The 22643-nt window shown below is 38.1% G+C and overlaps 1 protein-coding gene across 3 annotated transcripts in view; it reads right to left on the bottom strand.

Moving 5' to 3' along the window:
- Positions 1 to 22643, bottom strand: part of BTAF1 (B-TFIID TATA-box binding protein associated factor 1) — a 112191-nt gene that overhangs the window by 40577 nt on the left and 48971 nt on the right. For all 3 annotated transcript variants that reach the window (XM_047762809.1, XM_047762810.1, XM_047762812.1), the window contains 6 exons: positions 21415 to 21535; positions 9195 to 9299; positions 6860 to 7009; positions 6400 to 6542; positions 5979 to 6153; positions 4442 to 4645 (listed from right to left, as the gene is read on the bottom strand). In XM_047762809.1, the coding sequence (XP_047618765.1) occupies positions 4442 to 4645; positions 5979 to 6153; positions 6400 to 6542; positions 6860 to 7009; positions 9195 to 9299; positions 21415 to 21535 (898 nt within the window). The remainder of the gene's footprint in view (positions 1 to 4441; positions 4646 to 5978; positions 6154 to 6399; positions 6543 to 6859; positions 7010 to 9194; positions 9300 to 21414; positions 21536 to 22643) is intronic.

The raw sequence follows: 22643 nt of genomic DNA, 5'->3' as shown, positions 1-22643 counted from the left end.
GAAGAGTAAAATCAATGTCTTCATACACAAAAAATGCAGACTAATGCGAGAGACAGATACACAAGTAAACAAGACAACGTAACAAGTAACTGTGGTAAATGCAAATTGCTATGGTAGCACATGGGTAGGTTAACTCTTCATAGGTGACAAAATAATGAGGCTTACCAGAGGAGATTAACACTTATGCTAGGTTTTTAAACACAGAGTAAGTCCAGAGTTATGGGCACATCTTGGCAAACAGTGTGAGGCAGGGAGTAGGAAGTGGGGCACTGTCCAAGAAACTGACAACATTTCATCACAGCTTGAGCACAGGGTGCAGATGAAGAATGTCAAGAGATGAACTTGGGATGAGCACAGAGCATTGAGGTAGGGTATTCCTGGCAAAGGAAAGAGGAACTCAAACACCAAAGTTGAGACTGAGTGAAGCACAGAATGTGGGCAAGGGTGGTGTACTTTTGCAAGAGAAAAGCTAACTAGGCTTAAACGGAGGAAGTTGGAGAAATAACAAGGAGGAAAAAAGATGGGAGATTTAGAGGTGCTGAAAGTAAGAAAGAAAAAAACTAAAATCAAGGAAAAACAAGGGAGGGATGTGTTCAGAGCAGTACCAAGGAAGTTTACTAGTCTGGCAAAGTATGGAGGGTGAAATAAACCAGAGACTGCCTGGAGCCTTAGAGATGAGTCAGGACCTAGTCATAAAGTACTAAGGCCTGTGACTGGGTTGTGGTAATGGAAACAGAGAAAGGATAAACATATGAAATTTGTCTGAAAGGAAATGTTAACCAGATTTGAGACTGGATAAAAAGGGCTATTTTCTGTTAAAAAAATAATAATAATAAATTCCAGTTTTGGTTGTGTTAAGTATGAAGGGACAGTGAGATATCCAAGCAAAAATGCCAAATCAAAGAACATAAAAGACCAAGAGACAAGTAGCACAGCACATGGATAAAAACTCAATTATGAAAATGGTGAGACACAAAGGAGACCTTGTATTTGGCAGGTAAAAGAAAACAGAGATGCAAAGAAAGATACAAAGGGCAGTGGCTCTTAGCTAAGACCACAACTAATCTTTTAAAATTGCTCCTGGAGTTCCCTTGTGGCACAGCAGGTTAAGGATCCTACATTGTCACAGCAGGAGCCCAGGTTCAATCTCTGGCCCGGGAACCTTCCACATGCTGGAGGTGTAACCAAAAAAATAATTAATTAAATAAGGCTGCTCTTCCCTAAAATGTTCTTCTAGAGATTCCGATACACCAATTGAAAACCAATGGCCTAAGGAAGTTGATGACACAGAACATTAGTTTCACTGGGAGTGAGAAGTCTGAATAAGCGAAGTTCCCATTGTGGATCAGTGGGTTAAGAACCCTACACAGTGTCTGTGAGGATGCAGGTTAGATCCCTGGCCTTGTTCAATAGGTTAAGGATCAGGTGTTGCCTCAAGGTGCAGCATAGGTGGCAGATGTGGCTCAGATCTGGAGTTGCTATGGTGTAAGCATGCAGCTGCAGCTCTGATTCAACTCCTAAACCTGGGAACTTACATAAAAAAAAGAAGTATGACGAGTTCCCCGTCGTGGCGCAGTGGTTAATGAATCTGACTAGTAACCCTGAGGTTGCGGGTTCAATCCCCGGCCTTGCTCAGTGGGTTAAGGATCCGGTGTTGCTGTGAGCTGTGGTGCAGGTTGTGGAGGCGGCTCGGATCCCACACTGCTGTGGCTCTGGCATAGGCTAGTGGCTACAGGTCCGATTAGACTCCTAGCCTGGGAACCTCCATATGCCACGGGAGTGGCCCTAGAAAAGACCAAAAAAAGACAAAAAAAAAGTATGAATAAGAAAAGCTTGAAGAGGCCATGTAATAACATTAAAAAAAAATGTTTTCAGAAACAGTAAGAAGGGAACCCAGATTTTGAAGAAACTTCAAGATTTTATTCCAGGAAAGGAAAATATGGGGATGGGAAAGCAAAAAAGAGAAATTACAGAAAAAAAACAATCAGGAAGACAATTCACAACAACAGCGACAACAACAACAAAAAACAACCCTGGAGCAATTTTAGCTTTTTCTCACAGGAGAGAAGAAAAAATTTTCAACTACATCATTTTTTTAAAAATAAGAAAGTGGATAAGAGAAGCATGCTATTTCACGGGGATCAACACAAGCAAAGTGACTGGGTTTCTGATTCTATAACTCAACAAACAAAGACCTCATTTACAACACCTAACCTTAAAACTTACTAAGTATAAAGTTACAGTAATGCTGGCTATGGCAAAAGGAGAGACAGAACTTAACAAAAAGAACCCAACTACAGACCACACTTAACACTTCAAATTATTTTTGACAAAGGTGTCAAAGCAATTCAATGGGGAAAGGAAAATTTTTTCAGTAAATCACAATGGAAAAATTAGATACCTATATATGTAAAACAAAGCACAATATACTTCACACTGTATCTAAATATAAAGTTAATATGGATATTAAATATAAAAACTAAAACTACAATGCTTTATAAGAAAATGTATGTGAATACTTTTGCTGCTTGGAAATAAAAAAAGGTACCTTAGGTCACAGAACACAATAAACATAAAAGAAAAGAACTGATAAACTGGATGGACTTCATCAAACTTAAAAATATCTGTTCATTCAAAGATACCATTAAAAAATGAAAAGGCAAGCTACACAACCGGGAGAAAGTATCTGGAAAGCATCTATATGACAAAGGATTGGTATCAGGATATATAAAGAACTTCTACAACTCAATAATAAAAAGACAACCTAACTAAAAATAGACAAAAGATCTGAACAGACATTTCAGAAAGGAAGATCAACAAATGGACAATAAGACACAAAAAAAAACATTTTAGTCATCCAGGAAATGCAAGTTATAACCACAATGACACTATCACACAATGACCAGAAAGGGCAAAAATTATTGAGTGACCACCACTAAATGTTGGTGAAGATGTGGAGCTGAGAGAATTCTCATACGTTGTTGATTAGAAGGTAAAATGATACAGCCACTTTGGGAAGAATGCAATTTTGTAATAAAACTAAATAAAAAACACCTATCTGATGAACTAGCAATTCCACTCCTATTTACTCAAGAGAAATGAACATAAATGTCTACAAAAAGACTTGTACAAAAATGTTTACAGCAGCTCTGTTTATAACAGCCCAAAACTTGGAAGAGCCCAAGTGTTCAAGAGGAGAAAGGGTAGGAGTTCCCACTGTGGTACAGTTAATCAAGAATCCAGCCAAGGTGGCTCAGGTCACTGCAGAGGTTTGGGTTTGATCCCTGGCTGGGTGCACTGGATTAAAGGATCAGGTGTGGCCATTTTTAAAAAAGGGGGGGAGAAAGGATTACACTAATTGTGGTATATTTATACAATGAAAAAAACCTCAGCAATAAAAAAGAATGGATTACTGACATATAACAACACAGAAGAATTTTAAAAACAGTGCTGGAAAAAAAATCCTTATACCAAACAGCACAGAATTCACTCCATTTAAATGAAATTTTAGAATATGGTAAAGGAAAAATCAGAACAATGGTCATTTGAGGGCAGGGGATTAAGTGAGAAGTGGTAATGGCATTGTCTGTATCCTGATGGGAGTTTGGGGTTTCATAGGTATATTGCTTCCATTAAAATTTATCAAATTGTTCAATTTAAAATTTTTGCAATTCATAACATAAAAATTTTATCTTTAGAAAGAGCAAAACACGTGAAAACTGAATTTTAGTTAATGACACATGTTGAAGTATACAGACATCTGCAGCTCGAATACTTAGAAATGCATCAAAAATTAAGATGGATTAATAATTAAGTAGAGGGGTAGAGAGTTGCATATATGTGTGATAAAGCAAATTTAGTAAAATGTTAATTGGAATCTAGTTGGTGGGTATAAGAGTGTTCACTGTGTAATCTTATCTTTTTTTTGTTTGTTTGAAAATTTTAACATAAGTTGAGAAGGAGGAGGAGACATACTCAGGTACCTACAGAATCATTTTTTCCCTATTTTCTGACAGTTTATTTTTTTGCTTTGTTTTATTTTTTGCTGCACTTGCAGCATGTGGAAGTTCCCTGGGCAAGGACTGAACCTGTGTCACAGCAGTGACCTGAGCTGTTGCAGTGACAACGCCAGATCCTTGACCTGCTTTGCCACGAGGGAATTCCTATACTCTGCCAGTCTTAAGCAAAACTGAGAAAACACCAAAAACAAAAAAAAAAGTAACAGCGTTTTCTAACAAAAGTGTATTGGTTTGTCAGAATCTGAGATTTTAAAAAAAACAAAAAAACTCCTTCCCCATCCTCTTATCTAAAGGATAAGAAAGACAGGCTACCAAGCCACAAACAGATTCAACAAATTAGTATTTTTGTGGAAAATGTGACACGACAAATTTTTTATCTTTATTTCATGTTCTAAAATTAAGAAAGTTACTTCTTTACTCACCAGGTCATTGGCTTGATCTATTGTAAAAACATTACTGTTTACTCTATTACCAACTTCAATATGTGCATCAGCTAATGATGAAATCAGCTGTTTACACTCATTCTGCATTCGTGTGAATGGAACGGCAATTTCATCATAATATAAATGTTCTGAAAGGATATCAAGTAAACGTGGCTGCACAGCTAGGGTAACAGCTCTACACTCCTAAAATATAACAGACAACAAATATTCAGGGCAAACATGTAAACATAATTCTAGAGATGCATAAATCTTCACTTGCAAACTACCAAGTCTAAACTCGATTTTGAATCTATATTCTGTTATCTCCCAGAACATAGTTAGTTGCACAGAGAAAAGGTATCACACCCAAACTACTCTAAAATTTTAATATGAATGACTATAGAACATGCAGCACATGGAACTATTACAATTCTATTAAAATTTCCACCTAATTACTCTTAACTTTATTCTGAATGTATTCAAAGTTTACATATATATTATATAGCACAGATTTTAAAATATACAACTGTAAAAGAAATCAGTCAGAAAAGAACACTTAGCATGCACTAAAAATGTTATTTAAAAACTCATTAGATTTCTTAACAGTTGAATCCATAGCTTCACATGCCATACTGTAGAAATGGATATATAATTCAAAAACTACTTACCTGCCCCCAAATTTAACTAACCCTTCCCACTCTCTCTGGTTGTTGCCTGCCCCAACCAGAGGGGGAATGACCTCAGTGGTGAGCCATGAGGGGTTCTGTGGGATCTGGGTGATCAGCCTGGGCTTCACAGAGTAAGTCCAGAGAAGCTCTGTGAGGGTCCAGAAACCGAACTGTCAACACTTGCTGCTGACTCTGAGAGGCACAAAAACACAGCATCACTGCCTCTCCAGCACACCGAGCCCTGCCTAAAAACAGATGAGCCTTGCTTCTTTCCAGAGGCAAAGCTGGGGTCTCAGTTGCAATAGAGCATGGCTCAATTACTTTTAGACACAGCTTTTACAAACTGCTAAGAGGCAGTAATAAGCAACTCTCACAGCAAGTGCAGACAGTTAAATTTCCAGAATTCCAGTCAATGGAATAAACAAAGCCAGCAGGAAGTTTCTTTGATTTACAGAAGCAAGTCTTATACAAAATCATACATCTTACTAGAAGTTAAAGATTAAATGGGCTGCAAGGGAATGGCTTATTTGGAAACAAAGATTTGGGTTTAAATGTGGAAATTTTATTCTTCCTGTGACCAAAAATCTGCCCTTGCTACTCATATAAATGGATTTCTATTACTCAAAGCCTCTTATCTTTTGTAGTTCTCAGGTACAAGACTGGGGGTTCTATGAAAAAAGTCTAGGGTTAAGGGCAAATGAGAGAGAAACAATGTTTCAACATAATTTAGAACACTTTTCTGTAACTTTGGGATTTTTATACAGAGGAAATTTTCACTTTTCTGTTTGTAAAATACAATGAAAATAATCCTCATCAGCTAATGGAAACTGGTTTAATTTCTCTTCATTATTTTGGGGGCAAAATCTTACCTTCTGTAAAGCAGCCCATTCACAGATTACCAAAGCTACACTAATTCTCTGTAAGGCAGATTTGGAGTTCAAATGGAAGAGTAGTAACTGGCCAAGGGATTCAGCTGGTTTAATTTCTTGGGTTACCACATTTACACCTGGATCACAAATACAGCAACAAAGTGCTCCTAACAACCTAAGAGGGAGGAAAAAAAGTTACTATAGAAATGTGTACATTTCCCCTATTGAAGCTATAACTTTTCCCAAGGAAGACATCCTATCTTTCCTTTATAAGAAAATATAAATCCTATTTTTAAAACTTAAAATGTTTTCATACACTTTAATGTTTTCTTACTCTGTAACTAGTATGACGGAGGAAGGATTGACAGACACTTCAGAGGACTCTCTTAGTTAAATGATCTTTGAATATATGTGTACTCACTTGGCTGCCATCATTCTGGCCCGCATAACCACAAAATCCCTGGTGGCAGGGTCTTCCATAATTGTATCTGCACCTGCAATGTACTCCTGCAGTACTTCTTTACTCTGGCTTTGGCCTTGGCGCACCTTACCACCCGTTTTTTCCTAGAAAGAATTGGGGGGGCGGGGGGGTTGGGTATGATGACAAAACAATAATTAAAGATCAACCATTCAGATTTAATAGACAACATCAAAAATACTCTTATTTGTTATACTTCTAGTAAAATACAGGTTTCTTTTTCCCACAAAAAATTAATGGATAAAAATTTCTATGCATTTTGTCAAGGTCCTAACAGTAATTTTTCCTTATGTTACATCAATGACATTGGACTTATAATAAGGCAATACAGATTTCTTACATGGTTACTGTATTAATAATTATAAGCTGAACATACAAATACATTATGTCCCTCTACACTTACCTTGGCTCTAGCTTTTACTTCCAGCAACATATTTAAATCAATAGGTAAATGAGAAGGCTGCATCATTAAGCAAAGCCAAGCACCCATCCATGGACAAGCAGCTGCTACCACATACTGAACTGAAGCCTTGCTCAACAATTCCATCCAAACCTACGAAAGGAAAAGGGAAGAAGAAAGTAAAAATTTTCTGGCAAGGCCTATTAAAAACCTAATACTTGTTTTTACTTGTTTAATACCTGTTTTACTGAATTGAAAAAAAAATGAAGGAAATAGAATAGAGATTAATTTTATTTTTTGTCTTTTTGCCTTTTCTTGAGCCACTCCCGCGGCATATGCAGGTTCCCAGGCTAGGGGTCAAATCGGAGCTGTGGCTGCCAGCCCAAGCTGCGTCTGTGACCCACACCACAGCTAATGGCAACAACAGATCCTTAACACACTGAGCAAGGCCAGGGACCAAACCCGCAACCTTATGGTTCCTAGTCAGATTCGTTAACCACTGTGCCACGACAGGAACTCCAAGATTCATTTTAAAATTCAATATAGAGGCTTATTATTAAATGCTTTTTGGGTAGGTTTGTATCCTAAAAGAGTAATACAAAAGAAAGTTTTTTTAAAAAAATGAATACAAAGAATTTTCCTTAATATTTTATGAAAATCATTAAAAAAAGATACCCATAAAAGTAAGTTATCAAAATCTCAGTAAGTCTTTGAAGGTACTTACAAAGCTTAACATGCAGTCCTATATTCAACACACATTTCAACACATTAACAGCTCCTGATAAATACCCTTTGCTAAATTTAGAGGTAGTAATATCCTAATATAAATTAAGAACAGTAGGAGTTCCCGTCGTGGCTCAGTGGTTAACAAATCTGACTAGGAACCATGAGGTTGCAGGTTCATTCCTGGCTTTGCTCAGTGGGTTAAGGATCCGGCGTTGCCGTGAGCTGTGGTGTAGGTTGCAGACGTGGCTCGGATCCCATGTTGCTGTGGCTCTGGTGTAGGCTGGAGGCTACAGTTCCAATTAGACCCCTGGCCTGGGAACCTCCATATGCCTCGGGAGTGGCCCTAGAAATGGCAAAAAAAAGATGCCCCCCCCCCAAAAAAAAATTTAAGAACAGTATAAGTCTTACCCCATTGAGGTATCTTCCTTCCTTCCTCCTTCCCTTTCTTTTTATGGCTGCACCCATAGCATATGGAAGTTTCTGGGCTAGGGGTTGAATCAGAGCTGCAGCTGCAGGCCTACACCACAGCCACAGCAACACCAGATCTGAGCTGCATCTTGGCCGACATCACAGTTTGCAACAATGCCAGATCCTTGACCAACTAAAGTCAGGGACCAAACCCACAACCTTGGAGACTATGTTGGGTCCTTATCTGCTGAGCCACAATGGGAACTCCTCCCATGGCACCTTTCTTGATGCCTAACATCAAATGGGCTAGGGCCAGCAGGCAGAAATTCCACCACTGTTAATCCACGGTTGTTAACAATGAACCACCTCAGAGGCCAATAATTCAAGACTAACTGAACAAGTTTTAAAAGCACAGCAGTGGAGTTCCTGTCGTGGCACAGCAGAAACGAATCCGACTAGGAACCACGAGGTTGCAGGTTCCATCCCTGGCCTCGCTCAGTAGGTCCAAGGATCTGGTGTTGTCGAGAGCTGTGGTGTAGGTCACAGACTTGGCTTGGATCCTGCATTGCTGTGGCTGTGGCGTAGGCCGGTAGCTATAGCTCCAACTGGACCCCTAGCCTGGGAACCTCCATATGCCATGGGTGTGGCCCTAAAAAACCAAAAAGACCAAAAAAAAAAAAAAAAAAGTGTACAACAGTCCTATCTCCTTCCATAAGGAGTATTAAATATACCAAGTGGCTCTTCTTTAAAAGGTCCCAATACATATGACCAATCTTGCTAATAAGGAAGGGGAAAGAGTACAAGTCTAAACTATGACAATCAGATTATATATTTATTACCAATAAATCCTAAAAGATACTTTGCTGTGGCTCAGGTTGCTGCTTGGCATGGGTTCAATCCCTGGCCAGGGATCTTCTACTTGCTACAGTGAGTTGCAAAAAAAAAAAAAAGAAAGGGAAAAAAGTGTTTAAAACACATTCCTAGTAGGTCACATAAAATAGCATGGCCAGCCAGGACTTTATATTATATTCTATAAGAAGTCTCTTTCCTTGTCTCATCTTGCATATCTCCAGACTATCTGAATCTCTTGGCTGATTTCTAATTTCTTAAAATCTCTGATCAACAACATAACTACTACTATGAGGAAAAATTTAAATCTACCCATGATATTTGGAAAAGGAGTAGAGATATATTCACCATGTACCTTGTGAATGAGGTCCAGAATTTCCTGGCTGCTTTCTAAAACACAAAACTGAAAAATATGTCGAAGCATATCAGGAAGGATAGGTATAAGCCACGATGAAGAGTTCTAAAAACAAAAACAGAATCAAAACTATAGCATATAATTCTTGGGTGTTAGTTTATTTGAAAAGATATGTCAAGTAACAGAAGTATTAACATGAAAAGACTGTATGTCTTTATCAAAAAGGTTCAACTGGTGATACATTTTGACAAGATTCTGGAGCAACAATATCCTATTTATTATTCCAACAGTTTGGAGAAATTTAATACAATTGCTAGGAAGCTAGAGAAAACCTGATTACAATCAACAACAATGAATTCTGCAATAGACTCAAATCATCCTGTTTACAGAAGCAAGTTCTAACAGGAACATCTCTTTGGTTACATTACATATTATTGCTGTGTCAGGGAAATCTGACAGATGATCAGATTATTGCTACTGTGTTGGCTTCAGTTCTATGGTATTTACCATTAATGCAAGTAATGAACTGCAAGATGAAATCCAACCTAGTAAATTCAACTTTGACATCACTGTAAAATTAAAGCAAAGGTTCTTAATCTATTCTGGGTCAGGGACCCTTTGAAAATCTGATGAAATCTATGCACACTCTTTTCTTAGAAAAGTACACTTACATAAACTTAAGTATAACATTTTGCTTTAAATTCAAAGGGTTCAGGGATTTCCCTAAATCCAGGTTTAGAACCTCAATCTAAGGAATTTATCAATAATTTAAAAGCTCACCCAAATCAAGCAATCAAATAGTGCCTAAGTATCTATTGCGTGCCCATAATTCTAAGAAAAGGAATCTCACGTGTTGTCTATTATAATTATAAGCTCCCTGAGTAAGAGATAAAAATTTTATTAACTAGTTCACAGTTAACATCACCTTCTTCCATAACTGATTTAAGTAAAAAATATGTTGTCTAGAAGAGATTGAAGAGAAATCTGAAAAATTTAACTGAAATTCCAGAAGCCCAGAAGGTCTAGGGATAATGCATAACTTAGAAAGTTACTTACAATTTTCTAGCTAGTGGAAAACTAATAACCCTGGCCCTATTCTTTTATGTTTTTTTTTTTTTTTTTTTTACCTCTTTTGTCTTTTTAGGGCTGTACCCACAGCATATGGAGGTTCCCAGGCTAGGGGTCCAATCAGAGCTGTAGCCGCTGTCCTATACCACAGCCACAGCAACACAGGATCTGAGCCGTGTCTGCAACCTAAACCACAGCTCACGGCAACGCCGGATTCTTAACCCATTGAGCAAGGCCAGGGATCAAATCCTCGTCTTCATGGATGCTAGTCAGGTTTGTTGACTGCTGAGACATGACAGGAACTCCCTTTTTATGTTTCTTGCAATGGTTTGAAGTTTAAAATAGACTGATTGCAAAATCATCAGCTGGGGGAGCCTACTCATTGATTTGCTTTGCCTTAACTACTTTTCATTGAAAGGAAAAGAGAATTGGCAAGTTCTTTCTTTTCTCATTAGAGAGAATTAGGGACAATATTAATAGAATTAGGAAAGCTAATCTGCAACAAGCAAATAATATTACTCTTTCATAATTACTATTATTTCTCATTTCCCCCCCATCCTATTTACCACCTCCAACCCCATCAATGGAAATCCAAATAGTTGCTTGGTGATCCCAATGCTACACTACAGATGAAGTTTTTTCTCCTACGTTTATAAATGAGTGTGATATAAACTATAGCAGTTTTCTCAGGCTATCAACTTTGTTACTCTAGTAAATTCTACTTATAATTATTAAGAACCATCAGGGAAAGGAAGTGATGAATAGATGGCAGTGGAGGGGGGTGGTTTAGGGTAGAAAAATCATTCTGTATGATACAATAATGACAAAGATGTCATTATATATTTGTCAAAATTCACAGAATGAAGAGTGAAGCCTAATATAAGTTATGGACTGGTTGATAATGATGTATCAGTGTTCGTTCACTGACTGTAACAAACGTACCATTCAGGTGTGGGATGTTGATGGTGGGAGAAGCTGTGTTTATGGAAGACTAGAAGGTATATGGATGGGCTCTCTGTGCTTTAATTTTGCTGTGAATCTAGACTTGTTCTAAAAAGTAAAGTCAATAAATAGAGAAAAATAAAATTTTAAAAAATAGATGAAAAACAAAACCCCAAACCTAACCAAACAAAAACCCACCCCAAAATGTGCATGTCAACATCATCACAGGAAGTAGTATTTTCAAAAATGTAGATTCTTCCTAAGCATAACATAAAGTCTGCTTTGTAGATAATATAAGATAAGGCTGGGAAAGCAGCTGTAGGCCAAATTTAGTCCAATTGTGCAAGCATCTCCTTTTAGACATGGTTGCAAAAAGTTATATGCTTTAGCTCACCATTAGCATTTCTTAGAAGATCACTAGGTCTAATTTGGCCCATCCAGAGTCAATCTGCCTCTCACAAATCTGAAAGTTGGTCTACCTGCTTTAATTCTACACCTGTCTTCCAGTAAGCACTGATTTAGGCAGGTAACCCAATGTTGTTGATTTATATTTATAGGTTTATTAAATTGAATTAGTTGGGGAGTGTGGTGCAGTGTGAGGTGTAGTATTTTCAGTCCTTTAGAGATTATCCACTTTAGGATATTCCTTCCCAAATTAAAAAAAAAAAAAAAGTCAACAGATTTCTACTATGCTACTAACTAGGAATCTACTAGTCAAAAATTTCCCTTCAAATCTTAGGCAAAGTCTGGAAAGTTTTGATGACTGTTTAGTATTAGTCTAACAGAATGTAATTGAAAAATACAGAAAAATTTCTACCACAGACTCTTTACTTTTCTAGATTTTTTTTTTTGGTCTTTTTGCCTTTCCTAGGGCCACTCCCGCAGCATATGGGGTTCCCAGGCTAGGGTCTAATCAGAGCTGTAGCCGCCAGCCTACGCCAGAGCCACAGCTATGCGGGATCTGAGCCGCATCTGCGACCTGCACCACAGCTCACGGCAACACCAGATCCTTAACCCACTGAGCAAGGCCAGGGATCAAACCCGCAACCTCATGGTTCTTAGTTGGATTCGTTAACCACTGAGCCATGACAGGAACTCCTTTATTTCTCTAGATTTAAATTAACTATAACCTGAACCTCTACAACTCAAATGATATGTGAATTCATGTTTTAAGAGGGCTTTAAAAAATTATTTTGGTTTGTGTTATATAATTAACACAATAGCTAGCTAGCACTTTATGTTAGTGCTAAACATAGTCCCCAACGTTTTTGTAGAAAGGATCAGACAGGGGGAGGGCATTTATGGGAATTACTCAGGGAAATAAATGACTGACAGTTTAGTGTGACAAGAATGTGGTAGTCTCTTCCCAGATCCTTTATTCAGACTAGTGTTCCCTCCTACGTTCTGCCTTCCTGGAACTCACAATAAGGAAAGCTGATGACAAACAGAGATAAGCCTATCAGACATGTCACTGTACCTGAAAATCAAGGTGCAATTTCTGGTCATCCCTTACTCTCCATCCTTCAGCCACACCAATATCCTTTCACTCCCTCTTTAGTGCCATCATGCACACTCCTGCTCACAGAGTTTCACATGTACTTGTTCCTCTGATTGTTACCCTGCTCTTCACCTGGTTAAATTTCACTCATTCTTCAGGTCTCAACTTATGCTTCACTTTGAACGAGATACCTTCTTGACCTTCACTCACCTCACTAGTAAGGGTCCAGCAGCACTGTCTCCCCCTACCAGATACTTACCTCATTATGTAATGATGGCTTTATGAAATGATCATTATTTTTTTATGAGGGCTTATCTAGTTATCTTCTACTGTCTTGCTTAGTTTCCTGTTTTAAGCTCTATATAGAAGGGCAGAGACCTTATCTCATACCGATTAGTATCTAGAAAATTGTGGCACACGGTAGGCACTAAAATATTTACTGAATAAATCCCCCCTTGAAGCAATGGTCCAAAGTCACAGGGAGTAGTTGGTAATATGCAAAATTTTCCACAACTGCAGCTGGCAATAAATCTCTATCTGGCAAAAGTGGCACCTTTAGGTGGGGGTAAGAGCTTGCCGGCCCCATTCTGCTATGTCCCCTTTTTTATCCTCTCACAAGCACACCCACAAAACAGGTAAATGTGGGGAAAAAAACAGCAATCGATCATTACCATGAACATCTGATTCTTGCCTGTAGGCAAATGCATCATCATTTCTATCTACATATCAAATAATTTGGGCAGGGAAGAAATTCTGGAAAGAAGCTACCACGATGTGACAAATCACACTGAATTCTGAGTTCTTTCACTAATTTGGTCTGAAGTCTTACTTTGGCTCACTGCCAAAAAAACCCCCCAAAAAACCCCATCACCCCAATTCTATATTTGGACAAGCTATGTCTTGTTTTATTACATTTAAACTTTGCTCTCCCTTTTTCATACCTTTATAAAATCTGGCCAATACTTAATTATGCTAATGTTCTCAAACACCAGAGTCTTAGTCAACTCTCTTCTCTTGCTCTTTCTTTCCTTTTCTACATATGCATATGTTAAATTTTCTTACATCCTTGACTGAGTATGCCCCAGACGCCAACTCAATTTCATGTATACCTTCATGCTAAATATGAGTTTCATGCTAATGCCTGCCTTTCAAACAAAAGTCAGTACCGCATGTACTGAAATTTTGGAATGACTCACAAAGGGACTCTGATGCAAACTGAATGGAAAAGTTGACCTAGTCAACAAAACAAGGCTGAACCAGATACTAATGCCCAGAAGCATACCTTCCTAGATCATGAAGTCGAGTTCTGGTTCAGTTAGTGGTTATCAACACTAGTTAATCTAGATATTTCCAGTAAGTAGTTCACCAATAGACATATACCTTCATAGATAGATTCACATGAACAAATACAGTCAGAGGCTAAGAGGACAATATAAAAAAATAAATTCCTTCATTTTCTTTGTCAAGCTCCTAGTTCAGCCAAAAAAGTTACACCTTGATTTGAAGTCATTACCAAAAGAAACTAATCTGGTTTGCCTAAGAGTCCTTATTTCATGCTCCCTAAGAAGCCAGGCTTGCCAATACTTTCAATGTAACATCAGAGAAAAAGGGACAGAGATTAAAAGATTCATTTTCACAAATGCCAAGGTATGTCACAAAAGTCTGAGAGAAATGAGATTTTATAAGTAACTATATTAACTGTGGTTCTATGTAAAAACATTTTAGAGATGTGCATGTCTTCATACATACTTATGATGGGATACATTTTTAAGATTAAGGGTATCTTCTTTATGGGAGTTCCTGTTGTGGTTCAGCAGGTTACGAACCCGACTAGTATCCATGAGGATGTGGGTTCAATCTCCAGCCCTGTTCAATGGGTTAAGGAACCAGAGTTGCCATAAGCTGTGGTGGGCTGCAGACATGGCTCAGATCTGGTGCTGCTGTGGCTGTGGCGCAGGCCGCAGCTGCAGCTCTGATTTGATCCCTAGCTTAGGAACTTCATATGCTGCAAGCGCAGCCCTAAAATGGAAGAAAAAAAAAATCTCCCTTATAAAGTCTTCTAATTTTACAAAGCTAAAGAAAACAAAATTACTAAAGATAACCAGAGGACTTTCAAGGGAACAGAGGTATCAGTCTTAAGTAATGATGCAATGAGCTCTAGTCAGGTTTAGCCTAACCAAATTACCTTGGAATTATCAAGGGGAATGGGCTGAGAAGCTAGAAACTGAAGCCAAAACAGAACTAAGTAGTAAATTAGAAACAAAGGTCATTTTTTCCACTTTGTATTTAAGGTGACTTCATGTTTAGAAATGGCAAAGTAATTCAATGGACACAATTCATTTTGTCTCCATGTAAAACTAGAAGTTGAAAGTAGCCAGAATTAGATCTGAATCTGAGCTGAGTCTCTTACTATGAGATTGGGAAAGTTAGATTTTTGATCATCAGTCCCCTCATCTGCAATAGCCACCCCATTTATAGTACTTACTGCAGTTCACACATAAAGTTAACCTCTTAATATTAGCTTGGATTATTGTTAATAAAATTAAATATCATTCTTACACTCCATAATATAAGATTTCAAAATTATTAGAAAAGAATTCCCAGAAATAGAAGTGTTAATGATTATTATTACTATCGATAATTTATATTTGGGAGTTCCCGTCGTGGCGCAGTGGTTAATGAATCCGACTAAAAACCATGAGGTTGCGGGTTCGGTCCCTGCCCTTGCTGAGTGGGTTAGCGATCCGGCGTTGCCGCGAGCTGTGGTGTAGGTTGCAGATGCGGCTCGGATCCTGCATTGCTGTGGCTCTGGCATAGGCCCGTGGCTACAGCTCCAATTAGACCCCTAGCCTGGGAACCTCCATATGCCCCAGGAGCAACCCAAGAAATAGCAAAAAAAGACCAAAAAAAATAAAATAAAAAAATAATTTATATTTGTGTAGCATTAACATTTTAAAGCATTTTCATACACATTACCTTACTTGGTCAATATATAACTGAGAAAGGCTGAGTAGAGATTGTCACCAGAGGATTAAATAAACTTGATCAGGTCAAAAAGTTAACAAATGGTAGAGCTAAGGTTAGAACCCAGATTCTATGTTTAAGTAAGGGATCGTTTCATTACACCACTGAAGAGGAAACAACAGTGACAGAATGTAACTCAGAAAAAGTAAGGCAAGTTAGTGTGAGGCTAGATCTATTGTCACAACAAGCCTATCATCTCTAGTCCAGATTCCCTGGAGCCAAATATGTTTTAAAAGTCACAATTTTTTGGAGTTCCCGTCGTGGCTCAGTGGTTAAGGAATCCGACTAGGAACCATGAGGTTGTGGGTTCGATTCCTGGCCTGCTCAGTGGGTTAAGGATCCAGCGTTGCCATGAGCTGTGGTGTAGGTTGCAGACGCAGCTCAGATCCCGTGCTGCTGTGGCTCTGGTGTAGGCTGGTGGCTATAGCTCCAATTAAACCCCTAGCCCGGGAATCTCCATATGCTTCAGGAGTGGCCCAAGAAATGGCAAAAAAAAAGACAAAAAATTAAAAAGTAAAAAAAATAAAATTCACAATTTTTTTCAAATTTTAGAACAATAATGAAGTTGTATATATGTATCATGTTAAATATCCTCAACAGAGGTCTGAGGCAGCACCTGAATAAAACACATTAATATTTCTCCAGCAAAATTTGTGAACAGGCACACCAAATAAGATAAAGACTTATATAAATAAATAACCTCTATTCAGAATGGTCAGGTTTTTCTACCAAATGAGTAGTTTTATAACTTAACTTACAAAAGTTCTGGATTTCAAAACTGCAGATAAGAGATCATGCATGGACTTGCATTACAAGAGAGTATGCACATAGCTTTTAATGAATAACAAACATCAGGCAATGCTATGGAGGAGCACAGTAACAGATAAAAGCATTAGGCATTGTTTACTCTGAAATCTTCTCAGAAAGCAAACATTGCCAAAATTACAAGATTAAAAATAACCACTAAATATGGAGTTCCCACTGTGGCACAGAGGGTTAAGAACCCAACTAGTATCCATGAGGATGCGGATTCGATCCCTGGCGTTGTTCAGTGGGATCCGGCACTGCCCCAAGCTGCAGCGTAGGTCACAGGCATAGGTCACACACATGGCTCAGATCTGGTGTTGCTGTGACTGTGGCTGGCAACTGTAGCTCTGATTCTACCCCTCGCCCGGTAACTTCCATATGCAAGTGAGGCCCAAAAAAGAAAGAAAAAAAAGAAAAAACTACTAAATAATAAAATTTTCACTGCATAACGACTTTATTTAAATAAGTTTACTTTTTTTGGGGGGGGGGGCCGCACCTGTGGCATGTGGAAGTTCCCAAGCTAGGTGATGGGTCGGAGCTAGAGTTAATGGCCCACACCACAGCCATAGCAATGTGGAATCCGAGTCATGTCTGAGACCTACACCACGGCTCATAGCAATGCTGGATCCTTAACCCACTAAGCGACGCCAGGGATCAAACACACATCCTCATGGTTCCTAGTAGGATTCGTTAACCACTGAGCCACAAAGGGAACTCCCTAAATAATAGTTGATGTAAAGAAAAAGCATCGTGAGTTTTAAAAGTTGGAGTAGTTTTATGGCCTGGAGATCTGACCTTTTCCCTGAGGAAAGTTAAGTTACAAAGAGGAAGAAAGGGGGCTAATATTTAAGACAGAAGGTATTATTTGGTTGGGGGGGAGTTGGCAGTTTGGTGATAAGCTATAAACAAAGATTCTCTGATCAAAAGAATGTAACGTGGCTACAACTGGGTTACAGGTGTGGCCTTAGAAATTTTTCTTGGCTCTAGGTTATCTGTTAGGAAATTGCAGAGGAAAAGGTTGACAAGAGCCAAATAGGAGAAGCCAAGAAAGACAGGAATTTAATTCTAATGTAGTAGGCAATGACAAATTACTAACCACTCTGCAAGTAAATAAGGCTATGGTAGAATTCCCCCTGTGGCTCAGTGTGTTAAAAACCTGTCATAGTCTCCATGAGGAGGCAGATTCGACCCTGGCCTTGCTCAGTGGGTTATGGTTGCCTCAATCTGTGACACAGGTCACAGACGCAGCTTGGATCTGGCATTGCTGTGGCTGTGGCATAGGCTGGCAGCCGAAGTTACACTTTGACCCCTAGCCTGGGAATTTCCATATGCCACAGGTGCAGCCATAAAAAGAAAAAGAAGAATAAATAAATAAATAAGGCTAGAGTCCCCCAAATTATCCTAAGACTCATTCAAATTCTCCCCTTTTAGAAACACTATGATTGTAAAGAAACTAATTATACAAAGACTGATCTAATTCTTAAGCAAAGTATTAGGGAAAGGAAGATAAGATTTTTTATAAATATACAAAAGAAAGAAAATGAGTAAATTAGAAAACAAGTGATGTTCTAAGGTGGCTACAATTTATTCTTTATATTTTTTATTATGAAAATCTGAAACAAATGAGACAGAACTATAACAGATGCCATATATGGATGGTAGATATATGGATGCTGTTTTATAATACCCTGTTCTTTTTTACTATTTAAGTAATTTCCCAAAATTGAAAAATATGTGGTGGTAGTAAGAAAGGTATTCTAAAAGAGTTTGGCTTTGTACTATTACGGGGGAGGGGGGGGAATGGGACAAAAAAATCAAACAAAAATAGTAAAGGATATATGTGGGGCCCCAAAAGCAGAATATACTGCAAGTGGGTGATCTGGGTCATGGCCAAGTCCCCAATGATGAGGATACTAGTGAGCAAGGATTAGGGCAGTGATGGAGCACAAAATAACCTATATGCAGCAATATTAACTTTCACTGACAGCAAAGCTTCCAGTAAAGAGACACTCTATGAAGATAAAGGCTTGACAGAAACCATGGTAAATTTCATTAGTGACACCAGTAAAAATTTTCTTAAGAAGAGCAAAAGAATTCAGAGGCACAGATAACAAACATAGAAGGATATGGGAAACAACAAACATTAAGACCTAAAAATTAAAAGGATCATGCACTATCTGAATAACTAGAAGATGTGGAAATAGGATATATTTAAAAGTCTAGATGGCCAACAAACACATGAAAAAATGCTCAACATCGCTAATTATAAGAGAAATGCAAATCAAAACTACCATGAGATACCACCTCACACCAGTCAGAATGGCCATCATTAATAAATCCACAAATAACAAGTGCTGGAGAGGGTGTGGAGAAAAGGGAACCCTCCTACACTGTTGGTGGGAATGTAAACTGGTACAGCCACTGTGGAGAACAGTTTGGAGATACCTTAGACATCTATACATAGAACTTCCATATGACCCCGCCATCCCACTCTTGGGCATCTATCCGGACAAGGCTCTACTTAAAAGAGACACGTGCACCCGCATGTTCATTGCAGCACTGTTCACAATAGCCAAGACATGGAAACAACCCAAATGTCCATCGACACATGATTGGATTCGAAAGATGTGGTATATATACACAAAGGAATACTACTCAGCCATAAAAAAGAATGACATAATGCCATTTGCAGCAACAAGGATGGAGCTAGAGAACCTCATACTGAGTGAAATGAGCCAGAAAGACAAAGACAAATACCATATGATATCACTTATAACTGGAATCTAATATCCAGCACAAATGAACATCTCCTTAGAAAAGAGAATCATGGACTTGGAGAAGAGACTTGTGGCTGCCTGATGGGAGGGGGAGGGAGTGGGAGGGATCGGGAGCTTGGGCTTATCAGACACAACTTAGAATAGATTTACAAGGAGATCCTGCTGAATAGCATTGAGAACTTTGTCTAGATACTCATGTTGCAACAGAAGAAAGGCTGGGGGAAAAATGTAATTGTAATGTATACATGTAAGGATAACCTGACCCCCTTGCTGTACAGTGGGAAAATTAAAAATAAATAAATAAATAAATAAAAATAAAAAATAAAAGTCTAAAAGGAGGAGACTGGGAAAAGCTCTTCTGTTCCAAAATACATTTTTTATACTTGCCTAATTTGAAACTGACATATTATTCAGAAAATTACTTCTGAAATACTTCTAAAATTACATAGTGAAGATATTAGATGTTAAATAGGGAGAAGTAAGGGAAGATGAGTTTTTTTAACTTTATCACCCGAATCCCCCTTATTTTACAGTACTTGGTCCACCCTTCAGTGTTGCTTCCTGGTAACTCTCATATCCTGTTCTTCCATTATTTAATTTTTTGCAAAGGTTATTAAACTAATTATATGAGTCTTATCACAATCATACCATAAACTTTTCCAAGGTAAGAACCACATAGGATTTTTTTTCTTAATTTCCCAGAACACCCTGCACTGAATATATGAACTGTGGATATCCATACAATGGAGTATTATTCAGTGATAAAAAGAAATGAATTATCAGAGTTCCTACTGTGGCACAGCAGGTTAAGAAGCTGACTAGTATCCACGAGGATGCAGGTTCGATCCCTGGCCTTGCTCAGTGGGTAAAGGATCTGCCATGAGCTGTGGTGTAGGTCGCAGATATGGCTCAAATCCCACATTGCTGTGGCTACAGCAGAGGCCGACAGCTGCAGCTCCAATTCGACCCCTAGCCTAGGAACTTCCATATGCCACAGATACAGCCCTAAAAAGAAAAAAGAAAGAAAGAAAAAAAAAGAATACTTGTAACAAAAACATTTGGGCATAATTTACAAAACTAGAACAAAAATAAAGTGAAAATTCAGAACCACCCATGCCAGTTTTGTCATATGAAGGTCATGCCTGATCAACTAAGGATTACAAAGCAGACCTAACAGTTTTTTCTTCGAGGAGTCTGATTAGCAAAAAAAGACAATGCAAAACAAAATTCACAAATGTTGATTCACAGAGGTGCAACACAAGATCATGCTGCAGATTAAAGCAGGTCTACATGGAATACTCCTAATTCACATAGAAATGCATGGTTAGTGAACACAAAAGAGACATTTATCCATGCTTTAATCTACTGTCTAAAAAAATTAACCACTGCTTTTTAAAGACCATCAGCTCAAACTGTAATACTTATAACAGCATGATAGAAGAATGAACTCCTTATTACGGTTCCCTAAATTCTAGTATTTTGTTTGACCCTAAGTGTTATTTTATTTATTTGTTTGTTTGTTTTAGGGACACACCCATGACATATGGAGGTTCCCAGGCTAGGGGCTGAATTGGAGCTATAGCCGCTAGCCTAAACCACAGCCACAGCAATGCGGGACCCGAGCCGTGTCTGCAAGCTACACCACAGCTCACGGCAACGCTGGATCCTTAACCCACTGAGCAAGGCCAGGGATCAAACCCACAACCTCATGGTTCTTAGTTGGGTTCGCTGACTGCTGAGCCACGAAAGGAACTCCAAGAGTTATTTTAAAAATAGGAATGTGAAGCCTTTTACAAGGACTTCTTGACTCATAATAGATTCCATTCACACACTGATGTTACCTGAAGGATCTCTGTGGGCATTTCAATGTATTACTCCTGAAGTATACTATCTTTGGAAATACCATGCTCTTAAGTTTAAGTAATCCTTAAGAGGAGACAAGTGCTTAGCAATTTTATTATCAGTCTTTAGGAATCATACTGCAGAGCTTCAAATGTAGCCATCTAATCTGGGATGTGTTTTGCCAACCATCCATTTGTCAACCACAAACAGCAAGCAAAGAATGAATAAGAGGTCTCTGACTACTATAGTTATTAGTTCTTACCTGGTCCTGTGTTGATAATAAAGTGAACAGAGTTTCCAATGCTGCTCTTCGAACTGATGATATAGTATGATGCAAAAAAGGCCAGACACGTGGAACTAAAACTGTGAGTGACTGTTGAATACTAATAAAGAAGACACAAATTAATCTTACTCATTCTCAGTTGAAACTCTTGTTACATTATCTAAGTATTATTTCCTTGTGAACCTAGTATCTTTTTCAATGAATAAATTCTAAAAAAAAAAAAAGTTTACATGAATATTCATTTAACACCCTCATTCAAAATGGTTCTATAACCCCAGAATAGCCAGAGCGAATGCAGTCATAAAGAAGAGTAGAAATATTCACATTAGGTTGTTTTATGGCACTAATGCCATGAATTACCTTTATCAAGTTAGAACTTTCCAATATAACTACCCTTACCCAGTCTGTTCTTACTCAGGAAAATGGGACATGTATCTTAGCTGGCAGTCAGCCTACACAAAATCAGGATTGCTAATCCTTACTTCTTTACCACAGCTAACCCCAATGGGTAACCGAGAGGTATACAAAACTTCCACCCCACTTTGGGGCTATCTGTCACATATCAAAAGAGCAAGAAATGGTATGATAATAGCTTTGAAATCTGTTATCCTGACTTAATACTACTAAGTTAGGAATACTCAAATTATCTTCCTTCTCACAGATTAGATTTTAACCAGGAAAGCAAGCAAAGCCACAAGCCACAAGCAGGCTAACAAATTGGACCATAGGATTCCTATTACATACGTGAGTCATTTATAAAAGTTACCTCAAATTAGGAAACTATATTTAAGTAGCATTTGAAATATATACCTCTGTAGAAAAAGACATGAGGAAAAAAGAAAATGTCAGTGTAACTATTTATCTGCTTTTTGTGGTTCCTTCAGGAAGCCCATCCTTTAATGCTATTTTCATTGCTGGCAAGTTTGTATGAACATCACTGCTTACATTAGTAAGTTTACTTCTAAAATTATAACTTAAACACATGCACACACAACCATAAACATAGACTCAAATACATAAAGCATTATAACAGATCTTGTTAATAGTGTTACTGCTCATGCTACAAATACATGCTGCATTTCTTCTTACATAAGCTGGAAAGTATCTGCCAAATATCACAATATATGAAGTAAATTTTCTAAGGCAATTTTGAAAAAAAATCAAAAACTATATTATTTCACGTTGAAATAACAGGATTTTCATTACAT

This window comes from Phacochoerus africanus, chromosome 15 (genome assembly GCF_016906955.1).
Source record: "Phacochoerus africanus isolate WHEZ1 chromosome 15, ROS_Pafr_v1, whole genome shotgun sequence".
Taxonomy (NCBI): domain Eukaryota; kingdom Metazoa; phylum Chordata; class Mammalia; order Artiodactyla; family Suidae; genus Phacochoerus; species Phacochoerus africanus.
This window is presented reverse-complemented; position numbering and strand designations above follow the sequence as displayed.